Raw genomic sequence first — 17263 nt, 5'->3', positions numbered from 1 at the left:
CAAATCAATCTCAATCACATTTGAAAATGATTTCAATAGCATTTGTATTCCATGTACTGATTTAAATGTTAGATGATTATCCATCTGGTTTTCAGAGAGCTTGAATTTAATCATATACTTTCAAAGCTCAGTCATATGTTTCCATGTGATTGTCAGACTCCTTTCATAATTATTGAGGAATTGTTTCTAAGACCGGTCTCAAGTTGGCAACCCGAGGGCTGCTGGGCTCATATTCACAGTGTACTGATTAAGTTTCTCCTGTCCCATATAATCTTATCTAAAAGGCTAAACTGATCCTATATCAGCACTAAGGTACCATTTCCTGTCGTTGTGCCCTTGAGCAAGGGACTTAATCCCTAAACTGCTCTCCATCCAGAGGTGCTGCTCTGTCTCCACATTTTTGTGACAGCCTGAATTCAAAATGGATTAAATAGCTGTCTTTTCTCTCACCTATCTACACGAAAACATTTAAATTTAGTACATTTTACATACAGGCTGTAAAACAGCAAAACACAGAAAAAGTCAAGGGGTGTGAATACTTTCTGAAGGCACTATTTATATTTCAATACTATGAGGTTGGAATAATCCTGTGAAATAATGAAAATTATGATAATGCCCTTTTTAATATAAGAGCTGTTTAAAAAGATCGCCTGATATTTCAGCCTGTTTTGGTGGGGAATTTTGGTTTAAAGAAATGTCCATCAATTTCACTTGTTGTTGAGAAAAGTCTGCGTGAAGAAGTAGGGAAGCACAACTTTTGCGGTTAAATTCCAATGTACCAAATAAAAAATACAAGTTATCTCTACTGATTGTTTTGTCACTAAAATGTTGCATAAGGAAGCCTGCATTTTGTGACCGTAGCATACTGTAGCATACCGTAGCATACTGTATGTAGTGCAGGACCAAATCGGAGAGAGGTAGGAAAGTCCATGTAAAGCTTTGTATTTATTTTTTTGTGATTTTAGAACTACTTTAAATAAGGTATGTGTTTCGTGTAGACTTACCTTGGTTCGACGTTTTGATAACTGCCAAAAATCTCTCTCGAACAAGGTCACTTTTATCAATAATTAGCATTGCACATTTTTTTAAAGAAAATATTGGCGAATATATCGATACAACTCACCTTGTCCGAGAGAATTACACAGCTATCAAAACATCACGCTAAGGTAAGCCTACACCAAGTACACAATTAAATTGTTTAAATTGATTCACAATGTGAAAAATGAATGGAACCATTTCCAGCCATTTATTGGTATTTTGACGCGTACACTGTGGCGGACTATAGGACAGGCACCCCCAAGTGTCTGACCAACGCTGCTGTGTAGCAACCTAGCGGTGCCAAAAGCCCTGGTCTGTTCTTCGTCGATGAGGTTTATCGGCGGTTGGCATTCCATAAATGTTGCATTACCGCCATCTACTAGACTGGAGTACAACTCCCTTATACGTTGCTTTAAAAAAAATGATCCCACCATCTACCACTACTCACAAAAATAAATAATAAAATCAAATGATAAAGAATAACACCACCATACTCCACTATTTAAATATATTTCGTCCTATTTTTTTTTTCACCTTTATTTAACCAGGTAGGCTAGTTGAGAACAAGTTCTCATTTGCAACTGCGACCTGGCCAAGATAAAGCATAGCAGTGTGAACAGACAACACAGAGTTACACATGGAGTAAACAATTAACAAGTCAATAACACATTAGAAAAAAAAGGGGAGTCTATATACATTGTGTGCAAAAGGCATGAGGAGGTAGGCAAATAATTACAATTTTGCAGATTAACACTGGAGTGATAAATGATCAGATGGTCATGTACAGGTAGAGATATTGGTGTGCAAAAGAGCAGAAAAGTAAATAAATAAAAACAGTATGGGGATGAGGTAGGTAAAAATGGGTGGGCTATTTACCGATAGACTATGTACAGCTGCAGCGATCGGTTAGCTGCTCAGATAGCAGATGTTTGAAGTTGGTGAGGGAGATAAAAGTCTCCAACTTCAGCGATTTTTGCAATTCGTTCCAGTCACAGGCAGCAGAGTACTGGAACGAAAGGCGGCCAAATGAGGTGTTGGCTTTAGGGATGATCAGTGAGATGCACATGCTGGAGCGCGTGCTACGGATGGGTGTTGCCATCGTCAGTGAACTGAGATAAGGCGGAGCTTTACCTAGCATGGACTTGTACCTAGGGTTGTACATTTTGGGGAATATTCAGAGGTGGGAATGAACAGGAATATATGCAAATTAATATTAATATCATTTAAATGTAGATGTTTTTTGCATTGGATATATTTATCATATATGGAGGCAGAAACATAAACCTTTATCATAAGTAGACATAATTGCAAATGATTAAATCCTTACAAAAGAAATGTAAAAAACAATTTAGTTATGAATTGAACTTTAATTAAATTAGTTGACTCTTCACCTGAGATGATTTAACTGAACAAAAAAAGAAAGGGAATATTGAATGATCCCCAATGATCCATCGCATCTCCCCCCAAAAAATTTCAACATACATGGTAAAATGGAACCAATATACACAGGCAGTTAGGAAAGCAATGGCTAGCTTTCTCAAGCAGGAAATTTGCATCCTGTAGCACAAACTCCCAAAAAGTTCTAGGACACTATAAAGTCCATGGAGAATAAGAGCACCTCCTCCCAGCTGCCCACTGCACTGAGGCTAGGAAACACTGTCACCGCTGAGAAATCTATGATAATTGAGAATTTTAATAAGAATTTTTCTACGGCTGGCCATGCTTTCCACCTGGCTACCCCTACCCCGGTCAACAGCCCTGTACCCCCCACAGCAACTTGCCCAAGCCTCCCCCTTTCTCCTTCACCCAAATCCAGATAGCTGATGTTCTGAAAGAGCGGCAAAATCTGGACCCCGACAAATCAGCCGGGATAGACAATCTAGACCCTCTCTTTCTAAAATGATCCGCCAAAATTAGTTCAACACCTATTACTAGCCTGTTCAATCTCTCTTTTGTATAGTCTGAGATCCCCAAAGATTGGAATGCTGCTGCGGTCATCCCCCTCTTCAAAGTGGGAGACACTCTAGACCCAAACTGCTACAGACCTATATCTATCCTACCCTGCCTTTCTAAGGTTTTCGAAAGCCCAGTTAACAAACAGATCACCGACCATTTCGAATCGCACAGTACCTTCTCCGCTATGCAATCTAGTTTCCGAGCTGGTCATGGGTGCACCTCAGCCACGCTCAAGGTCCTAAACAATATCATAACCGCCATCGATAAGAGACAATACTGTGCAGCTCTATTCATCGACCTGGCCAAGGCTTTCGACTCTGTCATTCACCACATTATTATCGGCAAACTCAACAGCCTAGGTTTCTCAAATGACTACCTCGCCTGGTTCACCAACTACTTCTCAGACAGAGTTTAGTGTGTTGTGGCTTCAATGCCATACAACACTCCTTCCGTGGCCTCCAACTGCTCTTAAATGCAAGTAAAACTAAATGCATACTATTCAACTGATCGATGCCCACACCTGCCCGCCCGTCCAGCATCACTACTCTGGACGGTTCTGGCTTAGAATATGTGGACAACTACAAATACCTAGGTGTCTGGTTAGACTGTAAACTCCTTCCAAACTCACATTAAGCATCTCCAATCCAAAATGAAATCTAGAATCGGCTTCCTATTTCGCAACAAAGCATCCTTCACTCATGCTGCCAAACATACCCTCGTAAAACTGACCATCCTACCAATCCTTGACTTTGGCGATGTCATTTACAAAATAGCCTCTAACACTCTACTCAGCAAATTGGATGCAGTCTATCACAGTGGCATCCCCTTTGTCACCAAAGCCCCATATACTACCCACCACTGCGACCTGTATGCTCTCGTTGGCTGGCCTTCGCTTCATATTCTTTGCCAAATCCACTGGCTCCAGGTCATCTATAAGTCTTTGCTAGGTAAAGCCCCGCCTTATCCCAGCTCACTGGTCACCATAGTAGCACCCACCCGTAGCACACGCTCCAGCAGGTATATTTCACTGGTCAAAGCCAATTCAGCCTCTCCTTCCAGTTCTCTGCTGCCAATGACTGGAACGAACTGCAAAAATCACTGAAGCTGGAGACTCATATCTCCCTCACTAGCTTTAAGCATCAGCTGTTAGAGCAGCTCACAGATCACTGCACCTGTACATAGCCCATCCAACTACCTCATCCCCATACTGTTATTTATTTGATTTATTTTTCAGTGCCATGATGTCCTTGAGGAGCAGATTCAATGCATGAGCAGCACAGCCAATGGGTGTGATGTGAGGGTAAGACTCCTCCACTTTAGACCAAGCAGCCTTCATGTTCGCAGCATTGTCTGTCACAAGTGCAAATACCTTCTGTGGTCCAAGATCATTGATGCAATGTAGAGACCGGTGTGTCTGTTGTCCCTTGTGTCTGTGCTCTTGCATTATACTGGTTGAGGGGTGGAGATGTAGTTAATTATTTCTTGCCCACGAACATTAGACCACCCATCAGAGATTATTGCAATACAGTCTGCTTTCTCTATGATTTGCTTAACCTTCACTTGAACTCTGTTGAACTCTGCATCCAGAAAATTAGTAGATGAAGCATGTCTGGAGGGGTGTATACTGGGTGTATCCTGGGTGTATCCTGGGTGTATACTGGGTGTATACTGGGCAAAGAATATTCAGAAATCTCTTCCAATACACATTGCCTGTGAGCATCAGAGGTGAACCAGTTGCATACACAGCTCGAGCAAGACATTCATCAGCATCTCTCCAACTACGTTCCTCCATTGAGTCAAAGGTACCAGCCAAAAGTTTGGACACACCCACTCATCCAAGGGTTTTTCTTTATTTTTACTATTTTCTATATTGTAGAACAATGGTGAAGACATAAAACCTATGAAATTACACATATGGAATCATGTAGTAACCAAAAAAGTGTTAAACAAATCATTTTAAAAATGATTTTAGATTCTTCAAAGTAGCCACCTTTTGCCTTGATGACAGCTTTGCACACTCTTGGCATTCTCTCAATCAGCTTCATGAGGAATGCTTTTACAACAGTCTTGAAGTCGTCCCCACATATGTTAAGCACTTGTTAGCTGCTTTTCCTTCACTCTGCGGTCCAACTCATCCCAAGCCATCTCAATTGTGTTGAGGTCGGGTGATTATGGAGGCCAGGTCATCTGATGTAGCACTCCATCACTCTCCTTCTTGGTCAAATAGCCCTTACACAGCCTGGATGTGCGTTTGGGGTCATTGTCCTGTTGAAAAACAAACTATAGTCCCGCTACACGCAAACCAGATGGGATGGCGTATCGCTGCAGAATGCTGTGGTAGCCATGTTGGTTAAGTGTGCCTTGAATTCTAAATAAATCACCAACAGTGTCACCAGAAAAGCACCCACACCCCATCACACCATCTCCTCCATGCTTCACGGTGGGAACCACACATCATCATCTGTTCCCCTACTCTGCGTCTCACAGACATGGTGGTTGGAACCAAAAATCTCAAATTTGGATTCATCAGACCAAAGGACAGATTTCCGTCAGTCTACTGTTCATTGCTCGTGTTTCTTGGCCCAAGCATGTCTCTTATTGGTGTCCTTCAGTATTGGTTTCTTTGCAGCAATTCGACCATGAAGGCCTGATTCACGCAGTCTCTTCTGAACAGTTGATGTTGAGATGTGTCTGTTACTTGAACTCTGTGAAGCATTTATTTGGGCTGTAATCTGAGGTGCAGTTAACTCTAATGAACTTATCCTCTACAGCAGAGGAAACTCTGGGTCTTCCTTAACTGTGGTGGTCCTCATGAGAGTCAGTTTCATCATAATGCTTGATGGTTTTCGAGACTGCACTTGAAGAAACTTTCAAAGTTCTTGAAATGTTCCGCAATGACTGACGTTCATGTCGTAAAGTAATGATGGACTGTCGTTTCTCTTTGCTTATTTGAGTTGTTCTTGCCATAATTTGGACTTGGTCTTTTACCTAATAGGGCTATCTTCTGTATACCACCCCTACCTTGTCACAACACAACTGATTGTCTCAAACACATTAAAAAGGAAAGAAATTCCACAAATTAACTTTGTGGAATATTTTTAAAAAGTTTATGCTTTATTGGATAGAGACAGTGGGAAAGACAGAGGAGAGAGTGTGCTGAAATTTGCAGTGGGCAGGATTCGAAGCCATGCTGCAACGGTATATGTGCATCGGAGGCTGTGGCTTAGACCACTAGACCACCCTAGGCTACCACAAATTAACTTTTAACAAGGCACACCTGTTAATGTCATGCCTGTCCCCATTCCCCCTCCCTGGCGCTCAAGGCTCCATGCTCCCCAGCATTACGCACTCCTGCCACCATCCTTACGCACACCTGCCTTCCCTAATTCCCTCCATAATTGTTGTTTGTCGTTGTTTACCCATGTGCTGACGCTGTTCCTGTCTCGATACCTGTCTGTTCCTGAATAAATGTTGACTCCCCGTACCTGCTTCTCCAGTATCGTTTATTACAGTTAATTGAAATTCCTGCCAGGTGACTACCTCATGAAGCTGCTTGAGAGAATGCCAAGAGTGTGCAAAGCTGTGATCAATACAAGGGTTGGCTACTTTGAAGAATATCAAATATATTTAGATTACTTTAACACTTTTTTGGTTACTACATGATTGTTATTTGTGAGTGTTATTTCATAGTGTTGATGTCTTCACTATTATTCTACAATGTAGAAAATAGTAAAAATAAAGAAAAACCCTTTAAACTTTTGACTGGTACTTTACAGGTAGGAGCAAAGTGACTATGCATAGATAATAAACAGTGAGTAGCAGTAGTAGCAGGGGGGGTCAATGCAAATAGTCCAGGTAGCCATTTGATTCATTGTTCAGCAGTCTAATGGCTTGGGGGTAGAAGCTGTTAAGGAGCCTTTTGGACCTAGATTTGGCACTCTGGTACCACTTGCTGTGCTGTAGCAGAGAGAACAGTCTATGACTTGGGTGGCTGGAGTTTTTGAAAAAATGTTGGGCCTTCCTCTGACACCGCGTAGTTTCGAGGTCATGGATGGCACTACCCTCTGTACCCTCTGTGTCACCTCACGGCCGGATGCCGCGCAGTTGCCATACCAGGCGGTGAGGCAAGCAGTCAGGATGCTCTCGATGGTGCAGCTGTATAACTTTTTGAGGATCTGGAGACCCATGCCAAATCTTTTCAGTCTCTTGAGGGGGAATAGGAGTTGTCGTGCCCTCTTAACAACTGTCTTGGTGTGTTTGAACCATGATAGTTCGTTGGTGATGTAGACACCAAGGATCTTGAAGCTCTCGACCCGCTCCACTGCAGCCCCGTCGATATGAATGGGGGCGAGTTCGGCCCTCCTTTTCCTGTTGTCCACGATCAGCTCCTTTGTCTTGCTCACATTGAGGGAGAGGTTGTTGTCCTGGCACCACACAGCCAGGTATCTGACCTCCTCCCTATAGGCCAATCCTTTCTTTGGATTGGTGGATACATCTCATTATTGTAATCCTTTTTTCAATATTCGATGAGGGTTGTTGATGTCAACCGCCTGTATTCAATAGAGAGAGATGCTATCCTACTAGCCTTATGCCATGAATATGCATAGCCATCTCGAGACAACTCCGATATAAAGTGTTTCTTCTCAAAGTTGCCGGGATGTCACGTGTCCTACTTATATCAGTACACTTGTAACAATTTATGCATTAACGTCACCTGCTGGAGGGAGACAGATTTTCCGCCAAGTTGGGCCTCTTTCTTCCACTGTCTTTCTGGGTTGACTCTCTCAGGCAGGATGAAAACGACAACATCGACCATGATCCTTTACTAGTTACGGCCACTTCCACCATGATCCTTTACTAGTTACGGCCACTTCCACCATGATCCTTTACTAGTTACGGCCACTTCCACCATGATCCTTTACTAGTTACGGCCACTTCCACCATGATCCTTTACTAGTTACGGCCACTTCCTTAGCGATTTTTTGGTGCCATTTAGAACCATTCAGCAATATGGCACGCTTCAAATTCAAATACTTCCGGCTTCATTCACCATCAGGAGTTTTCCATAGGAATACATGGATGATGTCAGCCCTATCACTCTACTGGTTTTAATGTCTATGCATAGAAGCTAGTGATGACCGAGTTCCCTCCCCACCACTGGATTGTCACCAACGATGATATATATGCATGGACAAAGCCATCAATCACATGACACCATTCATTCCTATGTGAAGACTCATTGAAGCCAAATTAAGTTGGTTAAGATGGCGTCTTGAGGACACATAACATCACAGAGTTTCTAAACCCAGAGGTGCAACATCACGAGACTTCCAGGAATGCTTGCAAAACAGACTAAGCAGACCAGGTCTGAGAAGTTAATAAGATGCATTTTAAATAATTACTTGGTTGTTAGTTCTGTTGAACTAACAACCTCGTGAAAGTGACAAACTGACAGTTTTTCATTTTCGCCAAAAAACACCTTTATATATCGAAGGAGTGCATTTGATTTGATGGCTTGCACATGTGCAGTTCAGCACGAGACGACCTTTTGATGTATACAAACCCTGGATTGCTGATGCTATGTATGTATTTTATTTAACCTTTATTCGACTTTTAATATTGTTAAGTATTTCATATTTAATATACTCCCAAGTAGGAGCAATCCTCCATAGAATGGAATTCTACGCTATTTCAATTAAATCAGGGATGGGCAACTGGCGGCCTGCGGACCAAATATATACAGTGCCTTGCGAAAGTATTCGGCCCCCTTGAACTTTGCGACCTTTTGCCACATTTCAGGCTTCAAACATAAAGATATAAAACTGTATTTTTTTGTGAAGAATCAACAACAAGTGGGACACAATCATGAAGTGGAACGACATTTATTGGATATTTCAAACCTTTTTAACAAATCAAAAAGTGAAAAATTGGGCGTGCAAAATTATTCAGCCCCCTTAAGTTAATACTTTGTAGCGCCACCTTTTGCTGCGATTGCAGCTGTAAGTGTGTTTTTTTTCGTTTTTTTGTTGTTGGGGGAACTCAGTCGGGTCTCAACTTACTTTCATAATAATGGAATACACAAGGTGTATTTTTTGAATTATAATATGATTTTAAGCCTCCGAAATGTTTGTGTCATCATCGCAAATCAACTGCATTACACTTAAAAAACACTTAAACTTCAACCAGTAAAATGGCTCTTTGGCTAGCTTTTGCTACTTCCTATATCAATGATCGTTAGTATTCTAATTAACAACTGCTCCATCAAAATAGTTATTTTGAAAAGATCACAACCAAATATAATCTTAGGGTACTGTTCATGAATGAAAACATCATTGTAAGAATATGAGAACCACAAAAAGTTATGTTTAGAAATAATAAAAATGTAAACCTAGCCTTTGTTGAATGGGTGCAGATGGTGATGGCTTTCTTACTGCCGCGCGCATCTATGCGTAATGTCAGTGTGTCGTGTACTGGAAAAGGGTATTTTGGGTTAGTTAGTTAGTTAGTAGGGTAATGAAAAAAATATATATATATTTTTTTCCGGTTCCATTTTCCCATGTTGTATCACAAAGTGTAATGGCTCTATATACTACTGTTCAGTTGGGGGCAGTAATGCAACATATTGGATGCCAACCGCGGTTAAACCCCACTGAAGAAGAACATGCGCAGTTTGAGCTACTCCGGGAAGTGACGTTACAGGCTAGCTCAGTGCTGCCACCTCTCATTGTCTAACTCAAATTGAAGGTCGACTGGGGTACTGCATGCTGCCATTAGCACCTAAATTATCCTGTATGTGATTTTTAAAATAATCGTTTGAAGGACATACATCTGGTGTATTAGAAGCAACTATTGGTACCATGATTGTCTTCTAAACATGTTGTTCTTTACACGAAGTTTGCCATTTTCCATTCACTATAACGGGGATCATGTTTGCCGCTAACAATGCCTGCAGTACCGCGGTCGACCGTGAACTTCCATGGCTTCAATGACATGGGGGGCAGTCGTTCTCTCCTGCCTCGCCAGAAAGCCCCTAGCTTACGTAGGAAGCGCAGTTGTTCTCGCGAGATTCAAACCTACCCAGCTCGCTAGTGCAAGATGGAGAAGTGAAATTTACACGCATCTAAGGTAAGCAACTATATGCATATCTTCGTTAACATTGGGCTCTAGTATGATGAATTTTTGAAATTAGGAGTCTTTAAAAACGGTTCATATTGGTTTGATAGTGCTAAGCAGGGGTCTGAAATGCGCGTCGTTTTAGGCTAAAATACGGACATTCAGCTGTGTGAACCGCCATTATTAATTTAGCCATGGACCATGCATACATAGTCCCACCAGAGTTTTCTCTTTGGTCCCACTGAGTGAAAAATCACTGTGTCAAAAATAATTTGAATAAACTCTGTCGTTGCGGTGCGCTATACACGCACTACAAACACTGCAGCTTGCGTGTTTTCTGAAAAGCTAGCTAACCTAGCTTGCTATGTTTCCTGCATTTTGTGTAGGGTAAAGGCATTTTGCAAGAGGCAGATGCCCTTTGCTTTGAGATTTACAATGAGTAACCATGTAAACACGAACCTCAGCGGCAGAGAATCAGATATCCCGTTACAACTAACTACTACTCGTCGAGGAGCTAGTCGAGATTGCGGATGAAAGTTTAGCAGAAAACCGACACCAATGTAAAGAGGCTAGCGAGTTACTAGGCTAGCTAGCGCTGGACATCACATTATGCCGGTATTTTGATTGACAGGTCGTTTGTTTTACGAGGAGATCCTAGAAATGGTATTCAGAACTGAGCAGAACAGCCAGCACACATTCAGTTATTACTAGTAAGTAGAGGTTGATTTAGGTCAGATCAGCCCATTGGATTTGAAATAACATTTTATATTGTTGACATTGTATGAATAGTCAGTAACATTTGAGTTTTTCATATTTGATTATTAATAAGCCCAGTCTTTTTTACATTTCTCATGAGCCTTTAGATTGAGATTTCATCCAGTTTCACAAACTGCCTTACAATATCCCATTTGCTTTTCCATTTTGTTTTTTTAACCTTTATTTAACTAGGCATGTCACTTATTTACAATGATGGCCTAGGAACAGTGGGTTAACTGCCTTGTTCAGGGGCAGAAAGAAAGATTTTTACCTTGTCAGTTCGGGGATTCTATCTAGCAACCTTTCGGTCCAATGCTCTAACCACTAGCAACCACCTGCCGCCCCATCTATGACAGTTCCCTCATATCCTTCAGCTTCATTCGAATAGGTAGGCCAACCATTGTCTTAGTTGTTTTTTGTTCAACTATAGGTTTGGTATGTCCCCTTACAAGCCCAGCTATCTAAAAAAAAAAACAATTTTGCTCAATAGATGTGCTTGTTTTTAGGCTCTCAGATTGTTTTAGGAGACCAGACAAAACAATGCTAAGGAGGAGGAAATGATGGTGACACTAGTGAACCAAAGCAGTTTCTGGTATGTACCAACTACTGGTAGTATTGTAAACTACTATAATTTACAATAAGTATTAATCTCTTCTAACAAAGTTGTTGTTCTTCTGTCATCATTTTATTATGCTATTTATCTAACTAAAATAATTAGGGGATGAACTTGAGAATATTGTATACTTACAACATGTTTCATTTGACTTTGAATTGTAGCTAAAAGCATTGTGGCCATCAGAAAGCCATTTGAATAGCAATGCAGTCTAATTGATGTCAGACAAACAGCAGCAGATCGAGATTCTTCCAGTGATTTGCTTTTATGTATTCCACTGTCTTTGAGAGACCATTGTTTGCCCTCTGACATCCTCATGTCACATAGTGTGGTTATCCTTCTTGCTGCAGGGCTCTAAGGAGGCTTTCACACAAAATTGGTTTGGAGTTAATTTACCACTTTTAGTTTGGTTAGTGTTCACACCAGTCGAAACTATCTGCACTCCGAAGCGCACTAAACAACACACCATGGTTCTCTCAAAAAGGGTGGTCACAGTCCGATTCCATTTGTGCAGTGATGCGGTTCGCGACAGGTGAGAAAGCAGTCTGGACCAAACACAGGAAAATAACCAGAGGCGAGCTATATTATTGGTTGTTTGACTGCGATTGTTTGATGAAATGGATACATCATCGTAATTTCATATCCTGGGGATTTTGGCTACTGAATATAGCCTTTTCACTTCAGTTAGAGCAGCTATTATGCTATTTCCTGTTATTCTTGGAAGGCCAAATTAATATGAAGCTTGGGGTGCAAGTGATGCTTAATTTCATGATAATCATAATTGGATTTAACGTGAGCATTTTGTGCAAAATAAACTAACTACTAGCATGAAGACATGATTTTGTTTAGGCCTTTTAGCTTGTTTGACATTTTGCAATGTGAAACCAACCGGACCAAATTGTGGGGGGAAAATTCAATGAAACAAATAATCTAACTCTGATTTGAACTAGAGCTCAGAATTATGTGTGAAAACGCCCTATGATTGAGGCCAGACTGTACGTGGAGAATGGACAACATTTAGAATCTATGTATTTTGGTCCGTGTGTGAAGTATAAAATGCCCTCTTTACTAATTGGCTGAAGGGGGGGAAATACATTCTTGGCCAATATTGCATATAGAGGAAACCACTGAAATTGTAAGGATGTTTGCTCACCTGCTAATGTTTTACATTTATGAAGTGTTGCTTGCTAAACGATAGTGGAGATGAGCTCTGTCTGCGTTGGTACCTTCAGTTTATTCAGAGGATAATGTTACTCTAGTTACAGGGTGGATGGATGGTGACTTGTGTTACTAGAAGATCTATAGATACAACTCTTATGATAAAGACAATATATGCACAATTTGGTTGCTGAGATTTTGTGGTTGCTGGATAGGGGCTTAATAAAATGTGTGTCAGTACTCTATAAAAGGCCATAGAGGGTGTTTTGATAGTTACTGTTTTCAGAAAGTAATACTTGATGTGGGGGAAAATAATCTCCACCCCAAAGTATTTTTTTTATACTGAGTAACAAACAGGAATTAAAATCCTAAATGTTTCTGTGGTTACAATGGAAAACATTGAGATATTTGTATTTAACTTTTGTACAGAAACTTGCAGCAGATATTCCCACACAAAATATGAACATGTTTTAGAGGGATGGAGAAATTAACGCCCATCTCCAATCACAGGTATTAACTAGCTACACAAATTTGATGAACTAAAACTGAAATACACCACCAACTCGCTGTCACGTTAGGTCCGTATGGGGGAATGATTCAGCTGGTTATTAAACGTTTCGGCTAGCTAACCAACCAACCGGCTAGCCAGCGCGGTAAGTGAAAGCGTCTTTTTATCCACTTCAAGCATAATATTTTGGGAAGAGGTATGGTAAAACATAAACGACTGATTCGTTCACGTCTGGTCGGGTGCGACTGTTGCCAGCCAGCTAGCGAGTTGTGTGAACGGTTTGTGTATTGGTACGGATGCAGGGCAGGAGAGGACGGGTCTTGTGAGGCCTACTGCAGCCGGGCGCTAGATTTAACGGCGTGTTAAACCGTTTGAGGAATGAGGAAAATACTCGCGGTTGAATCTCTCAACTTGTCATTGCTAGGATTAGCATAGCTTGTTAATTTGCTAGCTAGTTTACCACACATGCCGTTAGACACGTCTTATTTGCTATTGCCTCGAGTATTCGATGTGTGTTGACATCCTCAAAAGCAATATTGATTGAAATAGCTAGTTAGCCAGTTCCACTGTCACCCAGCTAGCTAACTAGCTGCTAACTAACCTCCTACTCGGACATTTGGGCTTAACGAGAATTTACTCTTGTTCTTTCGATGAGGTATGCAATACATATGTATTATTACAGTTTAGCGAACTAACCGACTTTAAAAAAAATCCATTAGTCAGTTAGCCCCGTTAGCTAGTGAACTCTCCCCTTTATTAGCTAGCTAGCTAATAATTTCCTTACCGCAGTAGCTAGCCTGCTACAGTAATGTTAGCTAGCTAACAGTTGCCTAACTACCATTCGGTTGATGCTTTTTTCGTGTATGCTTTATTTGATAACGCCAGCTTTGTTTTGGATAGGAACCTGCTTGTCTGGTGTTAGACTAGCTAGCTAATTTTGTTACGTTGAGTATGACCGCGGTATGTAGAGAACGTCAATGTTAGCTAGATAGCTAACGTTAGTTGGCCGTATACTCACGTTGTTGTTGAATGTAGTAACTTTGCTAACGTTAGTTAGACAATTGCGACGTTCTTAGATTCTACGGTCTATTTGCGAACATTCATTGAAGTTTAAATGCTTTTAAAGCACTTTTCTTGACAGGTTAGAGACATTAAACTGGTAACGTGTGATATTTTTGACTAGTTCTGTGCGGGAATCTTTCAGCTATATTCAGTTATGTTGTAATGTAGATTAATATAGCTAATATATTAGTTAGCTTGTTCATCAAGAGATTGTATCAGCAAGGTTTTCAAATGCTTGGAACCAGTTGAGCAAACCCCCCGAATCCAGTCAATTGCAAACAGGTTGAGGGTAGCTGGCAACAATAGTCTTTCTGATTTGTCTGGGGTTTTGTCTTGAACCAAGCCTTAGAGAGATAATGTGATAATGACCCATGTTTGATAGTAAGTTGCTCAGAGATATACTGGTGGATATGTGCCATGTTTCTCAACATTGTATTGATTGGAACTGTGTGGATGCGCAACTGTCCTTAGGCCTATACTTTTGAACCCACACTTGGCTGTCTTGCTCAGAAGCTGTGTCCAGACTGTTACCTAATTGTATAGGCTACATGATTTGAATCTGCACCACTGAGCAAATAGATTTTCCTAGCTAGGCCCTCCTTGGTTGTTCTGTCTGTGTTCGAGTTCAGAAAAATACGTTTTCAAACCAGGACCATCCAAAAAATCTGCATTTTAAACCATTTCACCCGTGTTTTTATATTCTTTTTTTTTTTCAATAGAGTGATCAGGGGTGTGCAACTATAATTTTCCTTAACAGAAAATACATTATTGCAACACATTCGGCATAAAATAGCTTGATTTTCACAAGATGACAACAGAAGTGCAATGCTATTTGGCTAGCAGCCACACAAGTAAATGAGCTTACAATGAAAAATGGCCATATTTCTGTTTATCATAAAAAATAATGCAGCCAGCTACATTTCCTAATGTTTTGCTTGAAATGAATCTTGCATTTCACTTCAGGCTACACCAAGAAAAGCACCACAGAAAAGTAGCTAGACATCAGCTGTCTGCTGATAGATCTCATCCGATTGAAGTCCAACTGAAGTGTCAAATTAGTCTTCTGCAGAGCAGAAATTACAATAAGAAGCATTATAGATAAGTGTTTACAAAATGCAGCAAGATGTTTCTTATGTATTATCTGTTTTCCTCATGGACAAACGCAGAATTCTGCATTAACATGACCCCTGGTTGGACAAGAGAAACCCATTTTTCATGGGAGGAATGTTTTATTGATTAGGGCCTAATGTCTAAATGTGTAAGTTAGGGTTAGACAAGTTTATTTTAAACTTCTCGCTATTCTCTCCCTTACAAGTGTTGAAAGGCTTGTATGGAAATTAGTGCCTTGACACAGGATAAAACATTTTTTAGTCTTTCATAATGCCTTTATCTTTATAGTGTGAATGACTGTCTTTCTCCTGTTTTAGGCATTGTGAATGAAACATGCTGTTAAGTGGGTATTGCCAAATTACTTAACTGTAAGTGACACTTGTATATATTTTTTCTTCTCAAAAATACCCCAATGCATAAGCTCCATTTCAGTCTGAAATGAATTAAACTTACCATCTACTATTTAACTTCTCATTTGTTGTTGCGAGACTAGATGTAAGGCCTACATTTGCAACTATACACAACAGCACAATTTCCATGGAAACACACATGCATTTTAATCTATTATGTTCTGCATTCCAACAGGCGCATCAGATAGAAGCTATTGACAATGAAGGTTGACAGAAGCAAGTTAAAGAAAACCCCCACTGAAGCTGTGAGTATGCATCTCAATGTTGTCTCTGTCTGTAGTCCCTGTTGGACCCGGGCCTGCACTCTACATCCTTTACAGTCTCCCCCTCCTCTCTCGCCCTCTCTTCCTCACAGCCTGCGGACTGCAGGACGCTCATAGAGAAGCTTAAGGGATGCCGCGACGAGCAACTGCTGTTGGAGCTGCAGCACATCAAGACCTGGAATATTGGCAAGGTGAGCAGGAGTGAGAGGCACTTTACAAAGTATTTGTTAATGTGACGTTCATTCTTTGTATTAGATCACAATTTCATTCATAGGCAGTACTTTACCTGATCAGGTAAATGTATAGAAATGTTTCAGATTTCTCAAAACCAATTTAAGGAACCGTTTTAAGCTTCATCCTCGATTTTAATATTAGGCGTTTTAGTCCAGTACCAGGCTTAATCTGGGTCTGGGAAACAAGTACTGTATTATACTGACATGACCCTGAATTGGCGTCACCGGGGATATATCCTCGTTCACCTGGGCTGTAGAACAAACTATCCTCTGACATGTAACCGATATATTCATGACCTTTCTATCTGTAAAGTTCCACAACGTTTGTCTGCTGAACGTGGCCCAGGTGTTGATGCTGAATCAGCAGAATGTTAGCTCTATCTAAAGTGATTTCTTGAGTCATCACCTGCCCATATGTTCTCCAGTGTGAGCTGTACCACTGGGTGGACCTGCTGGACCGTTTCGATGGGATCCTGTGTGACGCGGGCCAGACGGTGGAAAACATGTCCTGGCTGCTGGTGTGTGACCGGCCGGACAACGTGCAGCTCAAAGCCCTGCTGTTGGCCGTGCTCAACTTCACCGCCCTGCTCATCGAGTACAGCTTCTCCAGGCACCTTTACAGCTCTATAGAGGTAGGAGTAGGACCACTCTCCAGTTGACACAATGACCAGGGACAGTAGGACCACTCTCCAGTTGACACAATGACCAGGGACAGTAGGACCACTCTCCAGTTGACACAATGACCAGGGACAGTAGGACCACTCTCCAGTTGACATAATGACCAGGGACAGTAGGACCACTCTCCAGTTGACACAATGACCAGGGACAGTAGGACCACTCTCCAGTTGACATAATGACCAGGGACAGTAGGACCACTCTCCAGTTGACACAATGACCAGGGACAGTAGGACCACTCTCCAGTTGACACAATGACCAGGGACAGTAGGACCACTCTCCAGTTGACACAATGACCAGGGACAGTAGGACCACTCTCCAGTTGACACAATGCCCAGGGACAGTAGGGCCACTCTCCAGTTGACACA

General features: G+C 41.3%; 1 protein-coding gene across 18 annotated transcripts in view; it reads left to right on the top strand.

Annotated features, from left to right (window-relative positions):
- Positions 1 to 9977: 9977 nt before the first annotated feature.
- Positions 9978 to 17263, top strand: part of huwe1 (HECT, UBA and WWE domain containing E3 ubiquitin protein ligase 1) — a 78993-nt gene continuing 71707 nt past the window's right edge. For 10 of the 18 annotated variants that reach the window (XM_031794626.1, XM_031794638.1, XM_031794635.1 and 7 more), the window contains exons 1-6: positions 9979 to 10119; positions 11370 to 11455; positions 15632 to 15682; positions 15900 to 15969; positions 16080 to 16178; positions 16646 to 16852. In XM_031794626.1, coding sequence (XP_031650486.1) covers positions 15925 to 15969; positions 16080 to 16178; positions 16646 to 16852 — 351 coding nt within the window. In that variant the 5' untranslated portion in view covers positions 9979 to 10119; positions 11370 to 11455; positions 15632 to 15682; positions 15900 to 15924. Of the gene's footprint in view, positions 10120 to 11369; positions 11456 to 13188; positions 13288 to 13513; positions 13798 to 15631; positions 15683 to 15899; positions 15970 to 16079; positions 16179 to 16645; positions 16853 to 17263 lie in introns of those variants that run through there. The other 8 variants (XM_031794640.1, XM_031794630.1, XM_031794643.1 and 5 more) reach the window with 5 other exon arrangements.

The sequence above is a fragment of the Oncorhynchus kisutch genome, linkage group LG17 (assembly GCF_002021735.2).
Source record: "Oncorhynchus kisutch isolate 150728-3 linkage group LG17, Okis_V2, whole genome shotgun sequence".
NCBI classification, from domain to species: Eukaryota; Metazoa; Chordata; class Actinopteri; order Salmoniformes; family Salmonidae; genus Oncorhynchus; species Oncorhynchus kisutch.
This window is presented reverse-complemented; position numbering and strand designations above follow the sequence as displayed.